Raw genomic sequence first — 17,945 nt, 5'->3', positions numbered from 1 at the left:
GGATATTTTACAGTGTTATCATCTTTGAATGACTGCTGTGTTCTCCCAGGTGTGTTCAGCTAATCAGCATTCCAAAATATATCAAATGTGGGGAAGGGAGATTTAAAGGAGAGGAACAGAGCTCCATTGTGCATAGTACAGGTAGTCCTCAACTTACAACCACAATTGAGCCTCAGATTTCTGTTGCTAAGTGAGACATTTGTTAAGTGAATTTTGCCCATTTTGTGACACCTCTTACTTCAGTTGTTAAGTGAATTGCTGCAGGTGTTACGTGGATCTGGCTTCCCCATTGACTGTAGTATTATTATTATTATTATTATTATTATTATCATTATTTATTAGATTTGTATGCCGCCCCTCTCCGAAGACTTGGGGCGGCTCACAGAGTAGATACAAACATAAGCATGTAGCACAAGTTTAATAATTAAAATACAACTAAAAATGCTAATGTAATATGCAATCATACAGTCCAATCACACCATACATTACATTTATTGGTCAGAGGGGCAAGGTCTAATTGCCCCAGGCCTGGCGAAATAGATGGGTCTTGAGGCTCTTGCTGAAGGCCAGGAGGGTGGGGGCAGTATGAATCTCAGGGTCAGTGCCCCCACAGGGGGGATTCCAGAGGGTCGGCTCCCCCACAGAGAAGGCTCTTCCCCTAGGCCCCGCCAAACGACATTGTTTGATTGATGGGACCTGGAGAAGGCCAACTCTGTGGGACCTAACCGGCCGCAGGGATTTATGATTTATGACTTTGCTTGTGAGATGGTCGTAAAAAAGATCACATGATTATAAATATGAACAAATTGCCAAGCCATCTGAATTTTTATCGTGGGGATGCTGCAATGGTTGTAAGTGTGAAAAATGGTCATAACTCACTTTTTTTTGGTGCCGTTGTAACTTTGAATGGTCACTAAGTGAACTGTTGTAAGTCGAGTACTACCTGTGATTTCCCTGTTCCTGACATTTCCAGATAAAAAAATTCTTAAATAAAGGATCAACACGTAGAGGACAGGATTCAGCAGAAGTAGTAGTTATCATGAATGCTTTGACATGGCATTTCCTACATCCAGCAAGGAGCAATCTTAATTAGTATCCAAAACCCTATTTTAGATTTTTACATGAAGATTCTTCCAAATTCTGACACCTCAAATAGCAGAACATATGCAAGGTAACTGACATTACCCTCAAATTTGCCTTTTAAAAATTCTTCTAGTTCAATCACAGCATGTTACCCTGTCTTTCGTAAACTACTCAAGACTCTTTATACCGCCAGGCATGGGGGAGTTGAGATATTCCTTCCCCCTAGGCCATTACAAGTTATCCATGGTATGTCTGTGTGTATGTTTGGTTTTATAATAAGGGTTTTTAGTTGTTTTATTATTGGATTGTCACATGCTGTTTTTATCATTGTTGTTATCCGCCCCGAGTCTACGGAGAGGGGCGGCATACAAATCCAATAAATAATAATAATAATAATAATAATAATAATAATAATAATAATTATTATTATTATTATTATTATTATTATTATGTTAGTATGTAATGCATAATAACAATTTTTTGCTGTCTTATTAATAGGCTTTGCCCAGTCAGTTACCTCCTGCTCTTCCTGGAAGAATTAATAAAACATGAAACAAACAAACAAAACAAACAAACATGAAACAAACAAACAAAGTGGTAGCTAATTGTCAATGCAATAAAGATGCAATAAATTGTTATGTTGATCCTGGTATAGACCATGATGAATGCTAAGTTTGATTTAAAACACGGGTGTCAAACATGATCACATCACATGAAGTATCATGACTTTTTTTGCCTTTTCTGAGCTGGGGTGGGTGTGACTTGCTTACGGGCCGCCAGTTTGACAGGCCTGATTTAAAATATCACAATAACTATACATCAGCTGCATATAATACTACGGTCAGTGTTAAGTACCATAGTACACACTTTTCAGCTGCTAGTTAGCTTGCACCAGAGGAACACTAAGGGAAAACGTGCAAAGAATTGTCTCTAAAAAGTTCTGTAATTCTTCCTAGAACATACAATATTTTAGGAGCAAAACTGGGTGGGTTCACACTAATGCTGTCAGTAAACCTCTCAAGCCTTTGGAAACCTCAGATAAATTTGAATTCAGAATCCAATGTTGTTATTCCCTGGGATTTGTGGAGGATTAGACTGAATATTTGCTTTTATGCTAGTGGTTGTCTTGGAGCGATTATGCATGATAAGACCATTCCAAGACACCTGGACATTCTGTAAATGCTTGTTGGCTGGGTCACACAGAGCCAGGAGCAGAATGAAGGCTGCGTTCCTCACCTTTGACCTAGTTCATTCTTGGGAGTATAGCAAATTGTGGTTGAAGCTTGTTTGGATATTTAAAGTTTTATTCTCATTTTGCTCCACTTTTACTAGGACTGAAGTACAAATCAGTTACTGAATTCTTCTATTGGGACTTTGCAGTGCTGGTCTCAAGGCCAATAATTTTTTTTAACCCTAATGCTTTCTAACACGCATTGCGAATTTTATTTAATGTGACACTTTCACTGGTAAAGAGAAGAAATAGCCTTTCAGCACTTTCCCAGTTTAAATTGGTTAACCTGTTCCTGTAAGGACTGGATTTTGCTGTTAGTGGATTTCCTGTGGGTGAAGAACAATGTTATGCCATAAGGAATGGCAAGAGCTGTTAGGATATTGATAACTTCTGCATTTAGTCTGCTAAGTAATCTCTATTTTTCTGAGGTTTTACTACAAGCACCCAGGAGAAATCAAAATAAAGCCCAAAGACACACAGTCAGTAAATGAAGTTGAAAATACACTGCTCAAAAAAATAAAAGGAACACTTAAACAACACAATATAACTCCAAGTAAATCAAACTTCTGTGAAATCAAACTGCCCGCTTAGGAAGCAACATTGATTGACAATCAATTTCACATGCTGTTGTGCACATTCAACTTTGTACAAGAACAGTCCTAGTCTTACACAGTTTTTTAAAAAATATATTTTTATTGATTTTTTAACAAAGTTAATATACACACAACATAAGACAGTGCATAGTGAAAAAAATTGCCCACCATCCCGACACACACACATACCTAGTTAACTTACACAGTTAAATCAGTCAGTACATATACAGTACTAAAAGTCTTACTTGTTCAGCTTACAAATACATAAACCAGTATTCAACACACAGTTTCCACTACAGAGATCATAATAGAAATAGAGAGAATCACACTTCAGGTTCCCTCTTATGGTAACACTTAAAGCAATAGTGTTTCAATACATTTAAGCATACATTGTTGATTTGTTTTATATATTGCCAAACCCAACCAGTTATTTACATAGTACTAGCACTGTATCTGATAAGAAGGGCTTGGGGGGGACATTGAGATAGAGACTATAAAATGTAATGCTTTTGAAATTTTAAGTGTGACTTTTGGCACAAACCTCAATTCAAGGTCAGGCTGAATGATCCAACGCACTTTGCAAACTGCTATTATTATTATTATTATTATTATTATTATTATTATTATTATTATTATTATTATTACTATTATTATTTCTTTCCAATAAATACTCTTCATTTTTTTTAATAGATCCAAGTTTCTTTTGTTATTTCTAACACTAACAAATAGCATTGTAGAAGACACTGCATCACTGTGTTAAAGAAACACAAATTGGTTCTGTGAAGCAGATTCCCTTCTTTATTTTCTTCCCAGCCTTTGTGACCCTTTTGGATGTGTGAACTGTAAACTCCTTGAATTGTTTAGTCAGCACATCAGAAGGGGCCCAGACTAAGGAAAGCCTGTCTTTTTAGTTTATCCCAGCAGCCGATAAGGTCCCACAGATTTGGCTTTCTCTGGGTCCCATCGACCAAACAATGTCGTTTGGCGGGCCCCAGGGGAAGAGCCTTCTCTGTGGTGGCCCCGGCCCTCTGGAATCAACTCCCCCCAGAGATTAGAACGGCCCCCACCCTCCTTGTCTTTTGCAAATTACTCAAGACCCACCTTTGTCGCCAGGCATGGGTGAGTTAGGATATTCCTTCCCCTAGGCCATTACAAGTTATGTATGGTATGTTTGTGTGTATGTTTGGGGTTTTTTTTAATAATAAGGGTTTTTAGTTGTTTTATTAAATTGGATTGTTACATGTTGTTGTTTTTTATCATTGTTGTTAGCCGCCCCGAGTCTGCGGAGAGGGGCGGCATACAAATCCAATAAATAATAATAATAATAATAATTATCCATTTAGAGGCGTTTGTTTTTATGGTTTCAGGGTAAGCTTGTTTCCTTTTCTCCAGCATAAGTGGTTCTCTCAGTGGTCCTCAACCTGGGGGCCAGGACCCCTTTGCTTTGGGGGTTGAATGACCATTTCACAGGGGTTGCCTAAGACCATGGGAAAAGACAAATTTGCCATGGTGTTAGGAACTAAAGCTTCTATTCTGGCGCCTTGGAACATATTTTTGCAATCAAACCAATCAGGCATTTACAGTGGGGGTGTCCCCCTGATTTTCCTGCCAATCAGCATTAAATGTTAGGAGAATTGCTGCTAGACTTATGGTTAGGGGTCACCACAACATGAGGAACCGTATTAGGGGGCCACGGAATTAGAAAATTTGAGAACCACTAATAGAGACTGTTCAAAGTTACAACGGCACTGAAAAAAACTGACTTATGATCATTTTTCACACTTATAACCATTGCAAGTTATCAGAATTAGAACACTTGGCAACAGGTTCACATATATGATGGTTGCAGTGTCCGGAGGGGATCATGTGATCAACTTTTGCGGCCCTCTGGCAAGCAAAACCAATGTGGAAGCCAGATTCCCTTAACAACCACATTACTAACATAACAATTGCAGTGATTCTGTGGCAACTATGGCAAGATCGTAAGATGGGGCAACCATCTCAATCAGCAACATAAATTTGGGGCTCTACTATGGTCATAAATCGAGGACTACTTCTACGTTTCTCCCCAGCTTCATTCTCATCTTTTTTGAACAGCAAAAATGAGTGTTAACATTGGGTTCTTAATGCTATTACAGGGCAGCCTCTCTCTCCGCTGGGTACTCTCCAAAGGAATGGGATTTCAATAATTCCCAAACTGCGCAAGCAGCCTAAATCATTGGCAGCTACTTTAAAGATGTTGCACACTTAAACTTTGCTTTGGCTGTGGCGACCCTTTTTATTATCACAATGTTTCTTCTTATGTTTGTATGCCTATTTCCTTCCTGATCCTACCTCTGCTTTCACGGACTTCCAATGCTTCCTTCAGCAACCAGATCTGGTTCAAATTCAAAGGGATGCAAAGGTATTTTCAACAGGGCTCTGACCCTTCCCTTTTAAGTAAGGAAACTCCTTATTTAAAAGGACCTTGTGTTGGTTTGTCACTTAACCAGACTAATCAAATGCCAAATGCCAAATCCAGTCTAAACATCTGGCTGACTGTATGACCAACAATAATGATTATGATAATAATAATAATAATAATAATAATAATAATAATAATAATAATGCATTTCTTCCATGAGCTTTGTTACTTAAAGCAAGCATTCATTGACCCTGCCTGAAAAATAGTGTTTGAATGGGCTGATTTATATTTCATTGCCATTTTCTCGTTTATTAAATCAGGGTGGCCAATGGGTATATTGCAAAATAGGCAGTGGGTGTTTCTTTATGTTTCTATTTAGTGTCAGTTCTGCATATTCTTACCCACTATTCCATCCAAATTAATTTTCATATGTATGCATATTTAAATATGAATGTGGCTCAAAGCCTAAATGAAAACAGTTACTATAATCCATTTATGGCACGGAAAACTGTGTGGTATTGTTTGAAGATGTACGAAATTGAATGGATAGCTAAACCACAATCTGTGCCTTGTTCGAAAAAGAATTTTAAAAAATAAATTCCTATTTCATGTGTAGCAATGTGCTTGGCCTCAAGCATCCATGTTGCAAATCTGAATTGCCTCCCAGCAAATCTGAATCACAGTAAATGTAAAAAATCCTTTTGCTTCCACTGTCTCCATAAATAGTTCTGCCAAAGTTTCTCCTATCTCCTTTTCTTGTACAGTGATACCTTGTCTTACGTACTTAATTGGTTCCAGGACGAGGTTCGTAAGGTGAAAAGTTCGTAAGATGAAACAATGTTTCCCATAGGAATCAATGTATGCAAGCCCAAAATTCACTCCTTTTGCCAGCCAAAGCGCCCGTTTTCGCGCTGGTGGGAATCCCCTGAGGCTCCCCTCCATGGGAAACCCCACCTCTGGACTTCCGCGTTTTTGCAATGCTGCAGGGAAATCCCAGCAGGGGAATCCCAGCATCGCAAAAACGGGTGCTTCGCTGGCAATGGAAGTCCGGTGGTGGGGCATCCCAGTGGCGGCGGGTTCGTAAGGTGAAAATAGTTCGGAAGAAGAGGCAAAAAAATCTTAAACCCTGGTTTCATATCTCGAAAAGTTCATATGACGAGGGGTTCGTAAGACAAGGTATCATTGTATTTTCTAGAAATTCAAAGGAGCATAGTTGATCTATTGCAAGAAAAGAAGCAAGACTGTTAGAGAATTTTTCTTTCTTCTCTTAACAATGTGCTGCTTTTGAGATATCTTGGGATTGCAATTCCCAGAATCCTAGCCAAAGGCCATGCTGGTTGAAAATTCTAGAATTAGTGTCCTCATGAAGTTTTCTGACCGTCTTCTAATACAGAATAATCCTCCAAACAGAGATTTGGCCTAAGCCATTGGGTAGGCGGAAAGGAAGCAAAATCTTTGGGGAATACTGATAATAATGATGGATAGAGAAGGTAATCAATGTATTTTCACTGATGAATTATTTTGCTTTGTGTTTTCCAGGGAAGGAGATTGGTGGCTGGCTCACTCCCTCACGACTGGCCAGAAAGGATACATCCCCAGTAACTACGTCGCACCTTCAGACTCCATCCAAGCGGAAGAGTAATTAAAATAGTATAATTAGATTGAAAAGAATTATGCTTGCCAGATATTATGGGCAAAATCATTCTGCTTATAACCTTTTGAGGGCGAATCTCAAATAATTTTGGAATTCTCTTAAACAGAGTTCCTGAGTATGTGACTTTCAGCTAGTTCACAAATATATATACAGTAATCCCTCGCTACTTCGCGGTTCTTTCTTTTGCGGATTTGCTACTTCACAGGTTTTCAAAGGGGGCTTAAATCCATTAAATCCATTGAAAATTTTAAATCCATTAAAAATTCATAAAATTCTCCTACAGTACTACTGTACTCTATTAAAGAAACTGGTAGGATATCACATGTCCTTGCAGCTGAGAAACATTATAGAATGACTGTTTGATGTAAAGGGTGGGTCCAAATACGTGTTAAACACCTAAAAAAATATTTTTCCTCTACTTCACGGAAATTTGTTTTTCACAGATGGTCTTGGAACGCATCCCCCGTGAAAAATGAGGGGTTACTGTATTCTCTAGATAACTTTCAGTATCAAATGGTGTGTTTACAGATTGTAGGAAGAATTGTTAGTTGCAGAAAACACGTTGTGTGTCAAGAGAATGAAATCCCACATTTAGATTTACTTCAGAAATAAAAGAAATGTACCAATAATAAAGACACTTGGCATTTTTCTGGCATTTACTAAGGTGCTGATAAATACAAATATATCAGAAAGCTTAAGCCATCCTTCATCTCAGGTATATTCTGTACTCATTTGTTAAAAACCATATAGCTTTTTCAATATCAAGACAGATTGCTAATCCTATTTGTGATGGGAAGGCACTCCATAGGAGAATTCCAAGCGGATTTTGTTAGATCAGCTTTGAAAACAAATAGCAATAGCACTTAAACTTATATACAGTGTTCCCTCGATTTTCGCAGGGGTTGCGTTCCGAGACCGCCCGCGAAAGTCGAATTTCCGCGAAGTAGAGATGTGGAAGTAAATACACTATTTTTGGCTATGAACAGTATCACAAGCCTTCCCTTAACACTTTAAACCCCTAAACTGCAATTTCTCATTCCCTTAGCAACCATTTAGATTATTACTCACCATGTTTATTTATTAAAGTTTATTTTAAAAAATATTTATTAAAGGCGGACGAAAGTTTGGCGATGACGTATGACGTCATCGGGCGGGAAAACTGTGTTATAGGGGAAAAAACAGCAAAGTATTTTTTAATTAATATTTTTGGAATACCGTGGTATAGCTGTTTCGCGAAGTTCGAACCCGCGAAAATCGAGGGACCACTGTACAGCTTTACAGCCCTCTCTAAGTAGTTTACAGAGTCAGCGTATTGCCCTCAACAATCTGGGTCCTCGATTGCAAATTAGCAGGCATATTAATCTTTTACAGGCTATGGGGAACTGATATACAGTACATTATTGGTCTCTCCATTCAAATCTAAAAGATTCTGGAAAATTGTTTTTTGTTTTTTATTTTATTACTAATATTTTTGTATAGGGAGAATCTAGAATGCTGAACTGGAGAAATCCTAGACACTTGGCAACTTCCAAAGCAGATCAATGAGTCTGAAAAAGATGAGTTGCTTTAATGATTTGAAGAGAGATTTTCAAATGTGCTTCTTTGCATTGTGAAATTCTTGTTTCAAAGGAATGGAGTTGCCTCAGCATTTAATGACATGTTGCCTGAAGAGAAAACTATCTGCTGATAAGCATCGTAAATGCATTTAGTTTCATTTTATAGTCATCTAAATCAATGGCCATCATCACAGCATCTTGTACCAGTGAGATGGTTAGTTTTGATATTGCATTATCATTGCCTTTCATCTGGCTATATTTATGAATGGTTATTTTAAGAGTAGCAGAATAGCTTCTTCTATGATAGTTATATTTTACAGCACTTTGGTGTTTATATTTCCTCATAAAATGCTTCTGATACCAACTGGAAGTTTTAGAGCTTAATGTTAAGTGTGCAGTACAATGTGATTAAATCAGAAGAACTATGAAGCTGGAACATCAATATATCCATATCCATGGATATATCCATATTTCTAGAACATCAAAAAATGATCCCTAATGTATCAGCTTTTTAAGAATAAGAATATTTAATGCAGGGGCCCGTTAAATGTTTACATGCTATTTCCTAATTGAATTCTGAAATCTTAGAATCTTATAAACTGTAGCAAATATGGGCCCTAGAAATGCAGTGATGTTAATCTATCCCAAAATGCTTTACCCATCCCCAAATAGCATTTAATATTCTTCCCGATTAAATTGAAATGATTTAAAATATGTAATATGTAAATTCTCAAAACTTCACATTGTTATTAATCTTGCTTTCAGATGTTGCAATATTTTGAAGGGGCCAAAATCTAATGAGCTTTTTAATCATTGCCAATCTAGACTTTTGCCACCTAGAACGTAGCTGAAAAATACCAGCATTCTTCCCTGTTAACTAAAATTACTTTACCGTGATGTTTAACCTTTGGAGGCTACATATTTATAGGAGAAAACATTGGATTCCTCTGTCTGCAGAAATGTTTGCAGTGATTTAAATGAACATGGGATCTCGCTACATTTATCTGTCTTCTACTATTGCAGGTGGTATTTTGGCAAGATAACGCGTCGAGAATCTGAACGATTACTGCTCAATCCAGAGAATCCCCGAGGGACTTTTCTGGCAAGAGAGAGTGAGACCACAAAAGGTAATAATAATTGGAATAAGAAAAGGATGCTAATAGGAGAATGTATTAGAAACTCCATCTTCCACTTCAATGGAGACAATAGAATTCTGTCTCTGCCTGTAGAAGGATGTTACCCAAACTTCTAAGAGCTAACCTACACACTCTTTGCCTACCTGAAGCTGGGCTTTATCTTTCATTTGCCCTAAATATTGGCAATATCTCAGTGGTCATGGGCTGTAATTAACATTTTAAAAATATTTAATTATGCAAGAACTCAGCCTGGATGTCTCCCTGTTTCCAGCATGGGGATGGGTGGGCTTGCAATTTCCTGTTGTTTTCTAGAGCGAGGGAGAATTTGGATTCTTTGTCTTTTAAGACTTGTATTAATGTCTGTGTTTACATTACACGTTTTGCAGCTCCCAGAGCTTCCTGTCATTTTAAAGCAGAAAATGAAATATTTTCAGACTGCAGTAGCTAGAAGAATGAGGCAAAAAAACCTTATGGATTTCTATTTATGCTGTTTGTCTGAGACAATGAAAAGCAATTATCTGCAGCAGTTAATATGGGTTATCTTAGTTTAAGAACAATACACTACTGCAGCCATGGAATACTTGGGGTCTTGTAGAATGTATTGTCTCTCCAAGGGTCTATTTCTTGCCTGATATACAGTGAATGCAGTAATTACAAGACGTATGCCATTTCTTATGTTGATAACATACTTATCACCCCTCCTTCTAACTACAATACATATGTTTGATTCTGTCAAGGAGACTAAAGGTAAAGGTAAAGGTTTCCCTCGCACATATGTGCTAATCGTTCCCAACTCTAGGGGGGAAGTGCTTTTCTCAGTTTCAAAGTCGAAGAGTCAGCGCTGCCCAAAGACATCTCTATGGTCATATGGCCAACATGTCTAAATCCCAAAGGCGCACGGAATGCTGTTACCATCCCACCAAAGGTGATCTTTATTTTTCTACTTGCATTTTTACATGGTTTTGAACTGCTAAGTTGGCAGAAGTAATGGGAGTTCACTCCCTTATGTGGCGCTAGGGATTCGAACCGCTGAACTGCCAACCTTTCTGATCGACAACCTCAGCATCTTAGCCACTCAGCGTCCCTCATCAAGGAAACTAGATCCTCTCTATTTCCCTCTTGTATACTGGTGTGAAAGGTAGAGAACTGGATAGGATATAAATGTAAACAAAGACTTCAGTGCTGTACTTCTCTTTTTTGTAAAAACAAAACAAAACAAAATTGTAAAATCTAGGTCATTGGATGGGGAAATAGCTGGGTAACTAATAGCAACAGGAAACACTGGTTTCTCTTTCTACCCTGCCAAGGAGCTGCTGTTTGTTACATTTGTGAAACAGGTTATAGAGATTGTGTTTGTGAGTAAAAGAACAGCAACAGTATCCATGTACTAGCCAAAAAATTTGCACTAGCTCAGAGTTGATTTAGCATTATTTATATATTGTGGTTTTTTTTAATAGTGAAACACACCTAGAATTGTAAAGTTTGCATGTATGTCTTGGTCTCTCACATGCATATTTGGAGAAAAATAACAATGGTATTAATTTCAGCCTGCTGGTAATCTCAACTTTGGTCTGAGTGGTTTTTAAAATCAAATATTGTTTGTATCCAATGTTGACTTTGCCCAAGAGGTCATACAACATTCAACATAGTATCTTCAAACTATTCTTTTGCCTGCCATTATTCATTTTCAATGAGTTGGTCCAGTCAAGCTAGTCATAGGCCTCAAAGTTATCCATAAGTGATTTGTCTCCTAGATAAAAATAAAACATGTATAACTTAGTCTGGTTTTAATCCAATTTTGTTAGCCAAATTCCCAACGAAAAGTATTCAAAATAATAAGATTATTCGTCCATTTATAAAGAAGATCACAGACCATGAGAGTGAGCGTGATACGAATACAAAGATTTGGGTCACTTTAAAAAAATCTTCATAAATATTAAAAGGCAATGTTAGAAATATGTTTTCCTAATAATCTCTGAGACCTTTACAAGAGTTTCTAAGCATGTTGGTGTCAATCATTTAGATTGTATTATTAATTGTGGTCAAAGTGTTGTGCGTGGCCAGTTTTTGAGATGAAAGTACAAGTCATAGAGGAAATAAAGATCAAGTTCAAAACTGTGGATATGTTTTGAAAACATTTTAGAATGCTTTTGAAGTTTTGGGTAATATCCTGAAACTGATACCACAGAGCAGCACTTTTTCCATTTAATTGGAACACTGAACTAACAGCAAAGGAAAAAGTGATTTTCCCTATAGATTTCTTCCATTTAAGAGTTGCAGCAAAGACCTGCCATCAAGGCCTTCTCTGTTAACCCCCATACAAATTAGCTGCTGAAGTTTGACAGGATCAAAATGAAGATGGATTCATCTGCAGGCCATAATTAGTTCATGCCGGGTCTCTCGGTTGCTTTCTTCAAAGTTGTCTCTTCTACATTCTCCTTCCCCAGATCTTAATCCTGCTGTGAAGCTGATATCCTGGTGACTGTAGCTTTAGTATCTGCTTTTGTATAACTGGACTCAAGAAATGCTGCTTTGACAGATTTGCTTATGTATGCATTTAGTATTTTTCCCTATTCAAAAATGCCTTTGTGAAATGGAATCAGCAGCTTGCATTGTATAAGAGACATGTCATTAATATATAGATAGATATAGGTATAGATATGGTCATATATATATAATGTATGGCTTAATTTCATATATGCTTTGATGTGAAATCTTCAGTTATTTGGAGATTGGTGGGTTTTTTTGCTAAGATTGATAATTTTTTTGAAGAAGGAAGGACGGAAAGAAGGAAGGAAAGGAAGGAAGGGAAGGAAGGAAGGAAGGTGCACACATAATTAGACACAAAAAATAGCCTTGTCGTCTTGGGTTAATCAGTCTTAATATATATTGATTGCAAATTATCTTTAAGATTATAGGCTTAAATAGATCTCACTTTTTCTTTACAGGTGCCTACTGCCTTTCTGTCTCAGATTTTGACAACGCCAAGGGCCTCAACGTGAAGCACTACAAAATTCGCAAACTGGACAATGGTGGCTTTTATATCACATCCCGTACACAGTTTAGCAGCCTTCAGCAATTAGTGGCTTATTATTCCAGTAAGTGTCATTTAAGTGTCATTTCAGCTTCTAATGAGGGCTTCCTGGATCTCTGTCCAGGAAACCCCAGAATAAGGAAAAGAGTGAATATATTTGGACTCTATTTGAAAGACATTCCTTTGAGTAATTAGATATGAATATGAAATATTATTAATAGAAAAACAGAAACATAGAAGACTGACGGCAGAAAAAGACCTCATGGTCCATCTAGTCTGCCCTTATACTATTTTCTGTTTTTTATCTTAGGATGGATATATGTTTATCCCAAGCATGTTTAAATTCAGTTACTGTGGATTTACCAACCACGTTGGTAGGATCTACTACTCTTTCAGTGAAATAATATTTCCTCACGTTGCTTTTGATCTTTCCCCCAACTAACTTCAGATTGTGTTTCCTTGTTTTTGTGTTCACTTTCCTATTAAAAACACTTCCCTCCTGAACCTTATTTAACCCTTTAACATATTTAAATGTTTCGATCATGTCCCCCCTTTTCCTTCTGTCCTCCAGACGATACAGATTGAGTTCATTAAGTCTTTCCTGATACGTTTTATGCTTACGACCTTCCACCATTCTTGTAGCCCGTCTTTGGACCCGTTCAATTTTGTCAATATCTTTTTGTAGGTGAGGTCTCCAGAACTGAACACAGTTTTCCAAATGTGGTCTCACCAGCATTCTATATAGCGGGATCACAATCTCCACAATTAATATTAAATAGTCCTCATTTTAGTGACTGCCTTAGTTAGAGAATATTTACAGTTACAACAGTGATGAAAAAGTAACCAGTCTACAGTCAGTAAAGCAAACGAAAAATTGAAGAAAGATCATAAAATTTTGATGTTTCACAACCGCTTCATTTAATGGCCAAGCTGTAGGTTCCAACTATGGTTACTAAATGAGGAAAACGTATAGGTGTCAAACTCAAGGCCAGCAGGCTGGATCCGGCCTGCAGGGTGCTTAGCTCTGTCCTGTGGGGCCACCCTGAAAACAGCAAAGGATTGGCCTGCAGTACCTTTACTATTGGAAATGGAGCTTGGAAGGACTGCCAATGGCAATTGTAGAGAAAGGAGAAAGGGAAAGAGGAAAGACAGAAAAAGAAGGGGAGATGGGAAGAGAGCAAGGAAGGAAAATTAAAGAAAGAGGGGAAGAAAGAAGAAAGAAAAGTGAAGATTTGTTTATTATTTTTTATTTAGATGCCGCCCAATCCCATGGGCCTCAGGGCGGCTTACAGCAAAGATAAAAACAGTTAAATAATTAAAATGCAACAATTAAAAGTACTTTAAAACCCTAATTAACCCACTACAATCATACTAACAGACATCCCAATTGAATCATATCTTGGCCAGAATAAGATATAAGTCTCACGGCCCCCAGGCTAGCTGGCAAAGCCAGGTCTGCAGAGACTTGCGGAAAGCCAGTAGGGTGGGGGCAGTGCAGACCTCGGGGGGTAGTTGATTCTAAAGAGCCGGGGCTGCCACAGAGAAGGCTCTACCCCGCGGGCCCAACAACCAACATTGCTTAGTTGACGGGACCCAGAGAAGACCAACTCTGTGGATTTTAATCACTCGCTGGAAGGTGTGCGGCAGGAGATGATCCTGTAAAGAAGCAAGGAAAAAGAAAAGGGAAGGAAAGAATTGATGTCACGAGGGACATCAAGCTGGCCATGCTCACCCCGTCCCCTGAGGTCAAACACTACCCTGATTCGGCCCTGCTGTAGGGGATATTCTCAATCAAATGGAGCTCATTTGCTTGCCAAGCTTGCCCTATATTGAAACATAAAGTAGAGTAAATATAATAATATAATATAATAATCCCAGTCAAGTAATGAAAACTTAAAATGGAGATACGGCTGATCTAAAATAAATAAACAGCAATAGCACTTAGAGATACATACTGCTGCATAGTGTTTTACAACGTTAGCATTTTGCCCCCAACAATCTGGGTCCTCATAGGTCCCATAATTTCATTCTGCAACTGATTTTATTCTTTCATAGAACATGCAGATGGTTTGTGCCACCGTCTTACCAATGTTTGCCCAACCAGCAAGCCTCAGACGCAGGGCTTGGCAAAAGATGCTTGGGAAATCCCCCGGGAATCTTTGCGGCTAGAGGTCAAACTTGGACAAGGCTGCTTTGGAGAAGTCTGGATGGGTAAGAATTTCCATCATTTTATCTGATGAATGGTGTACAGTGGTCCCTTAACTTTCGCGGGGGATACGTTCCAAGACCGCCCACGAAAGTCAAATTTCCACAAAGTAGAGACACTCCCTTCCTTCCTTCCTCCCTTTCCCTCCTCCATTCCTGGTTTTACTTACCCCCAGAACCTGCAGGGGTGACAAGCTGGGGGCTTTGCTGCGCTCGCTGCTGGCGTCTCCCATGGCGGCAGCTCAGGGTCAGGGCAGGGGAAGCTCAAGGCAAGAGGGATCTAGGCCAGGACTCAAAGCCGGGATTCCAGGCCGGTCAATTGGGAGGTTGGACACTACCACTAAGGGAGACGGCTTAGGTGGGTGGGGAAAGAAGAGGTGGCGGTGGGCGGCAGTAAGCGATAGCGGCGGAAAAAGAGGCAGCCGTGCACTTTGGTGCTTGAAGTGACACTGAGCTGCGGGCGGAGGCTACTGGAGGGTTGTGATGGGCCCACCGCAAGCAATCCCCGTGATTAGCGCATGGCCCCCTGACCCAACAATGCCCTCAGCTCCTCCCCCCTTGGGCGAGAATGATAAAGGAAATGGAGCACCTCCCTTATGATACCAGGTTACAACGCCTTGGTCTCTTCAGCCTTGAAAGACAGCGTTTAAAGGGTGACTTGATCGAAGTGTATAAAATCATTCATGGGATATAAAAGGTGGATAGAGAAAAATTCTTTTCTCTATCTATCACATAATACTAGGATAAGGGGGCACTCCCTAAAGCTCATAAGTAAGTGAGGACAAATGAAGGGAAATATTTCTTCACCCAGAGGGTTGTTGGTTTATGGAATTCACTTCCAGAAGAGGTCATGACAGTTGTCAGCCTTCATAGCTTCATGGCAGGATAAGACAGATTCATGGATGCCAAGTGTATCAGTGATTATTGAAACGGATGTCCATGTGCTGCCTCTATGTTGGTTGAGGCAGGCAGGATTCCCTTTGAGTACCATTTGTTGGGGGTCAAGGGAAAGGGAGGGTCTTGCCTTCTCTTTCTGCTCAAGATCCCTAAGGACAATTAATGGGCCACTGTGTGATGCAGAATGCTGGACTCGATGGGCTTTGGCCTGATTCAGCATGGCTCTTCTTATGTTCTTTAATATCTGAAGTGATTGGTACCTGACAAACTAGGCTTGTACAAGTCATGCTTCTTGTTGAGAAAACTAATTCTGTTTCTTCTCCAGGCACCTGGAATGGTACCACCAGAGTAGCAATCAAGACTCTAAAGCCTGGGACAATGTCTCCAGAAGCATTTCTACAGGAGGCTCAGGTTATGAAGAAATTGCGCCATGAAAAGCTGGTACAGTTGTATGCTGTGGTTTCAGAAGAGCCAATTTACATCGTAACAGAGTATATGTGCAAAGGTGTTTACATTTGCTATTATTTGCGCTTTCTATTTCTCTATACTGCTTCAGTGACTCCATCCAGCCACCTCATTCTCTATCGTCCCCTTCTTCTTTTGCTCTCAATATCTTTCCTAGCATTATGCTCTTCTACAGTGAAGCCTTCCTTCTCATTAGGTGGCCAAAGCATTTGAATTTTATCTTCAGGATGGATGGTAGAGAACAGGAAGGCCTGGAGGAACATTGTCCATAGGGTCGTGGTGGGTTGGACAGGACTTCGCAACTAACAACCACAAAACATTCTCTTTATGGTTTCTTCTCCTTCAAAGTGAAATAGGCAGAACAGAGACAGCGAAGAAATTTGAAACTGGAAGGAAAATATACAGTACCTTCTCCTAGCTATATTTATAATTTCCGTGTTACTGAATACAATAGCACGAGGCTGACTGCTAAAAATGCATTTACACAACTGAAGATGTGGTGTTGTAATTCAGGGCTGAATGAATTCATGCACTGTTTAGCAAGCACTGTGTGATTCCTTGGCACAGAGGCAGTTCACAATTCAGTTCTTGCTTAACGTATCATAATAAAACTCAAAGAGTAGAAAATTACACCCTTATTTACATTTGTGGCTAAGTGATAATAACGAAGTGTTTTAGAAAGCTCAATGTGATTTGCCCCTATGTGAATTCCTGACAAGTGTCTGTTCTATTGTAGGAAGCCTCCTGGATTTTTTGAAGGGAGAGATGGGCAGGTATCTGAGACTGCCCCAGCTGGTGGACATGGCTGCACAGGTGAGTGTAAAAAGACTGCAGATAACTTAGTTCAGGGGTATCAAACTGATGTCATCACAGCGGCATCATAATATGTATCAGGAATCCCCCCCCTCCATTGCTAAACCACCTAGGTATGCCCATGTTTCACCATCACTCCGCAGTCTGCATTGGCTGCCGATCAATTTCCGGTCACAATTCAAAGTGTTGGTTATGACCTTTAAAGCCCTTCATGGCACTGGACCAGAATATCTCCGAGACCGCCTTCTGCCGCACGAATCCCAGCGACCGATTAGGTCCCACAGAGTGGGCCTTCTCCGGGTCCCGTCAACTAAACAATATCGGTTGGCGGGCCCCAAGGGAAGAGCCTTCTCTGTGGCGGCCCCGACTCTCTGGAACCAACTCCCCCCAGAGATTAGAACTGCCCCTACCCTCCCTGCCTTCCGTAAACTCCTTAAAACCCACCTTTGCCGTCAGGCATGGGGGAACTGAAACATCTCCCCCGGGCATGTACAATTTATGCATGGTATGTTTGTGTGTGTGTTTGTTAGTAAAATGGGGTTCTTTTTAAATATTTTAAATTATATTTGGATTTGTCATAAATTGTTGTATCTTGCTGTGAGCCGCCCCGAGTCTGCGGAGAGGGGCAGCATACAAATCTAAATAATAAATAAAATAAAATAAATAGCCAGCACATGACACATCCAACCCACAGTCTGGGAGTTTAGCACCCCCGACTTAATGCATCTTTTTCACATCTATATCATGACTCAGCAATTGGAAGGTAGATTCTGAACAGGCATAGAAAGCAATCACCTGTTTCCTGTGCTCTTTCGCTTTGAATATGGACATGAGGAGCACATCCACAAATATGTGAATAAAAATATACAGTAAG

General features: G+C 39.4%; 1 protein-coding gene across 1 annotated transcript in view; it reads left to right on the top strand.

Moving 5' to 3' along the window:
- SRC (SRC proto-oncogene, non-receptor tyrosine kinase) overlaps nt 1–17,945 on the top strand; it is a 125,862-nt gene that overhangs the window by 102,711 nt on the left and 5,206 nt on the right. The window contains exons 4-9 of the mRNA XM_070744723.1: nt 6,851–6,949; nt 9,545–9,648; nt 12,606–12,755; nt 14,747–14,902; nt 16,119–16,298; nt 16,995–17,071. Coding sequence (XP_070600824.1) covers nt 6,851–6,949; nt 9,545–9,648; nt 12,606–12,755; nt 14,747–14,902; nt 16,119–16,298; nt 16,995–17,071 — 766 coding nt within the window. The remainder of the gene's footprint in view (nt 1–6,850; nt 6,950–9,544; nt 9,649–12,605; nt 12,756–14,746; nt 14,903–16,118; nt 16,299–16,994; nt 17,072–17,945) is intronic.

Source organism: Erythrolamprus reginae, chromosome 3 (assembly GCF_031021105.1).
Source record: "Erythrolamprus reginae isolate rEryReg1 chromosome 3, rEryReg1.hap1, whole genome shotgun sequence".
NCBI classification, from domain to species: Eukaryota; Metazoa; Chordata; class Lepidosauria; order Squamata; family Dipsadidae; genus Erythrolamprus; species Erythrolamprus reginae.
The sequence above is the reverse complement of the archived record's forward strand: the minus strand, read 5'-3'. Positions and strand labels throughout refer to the sequence as shown.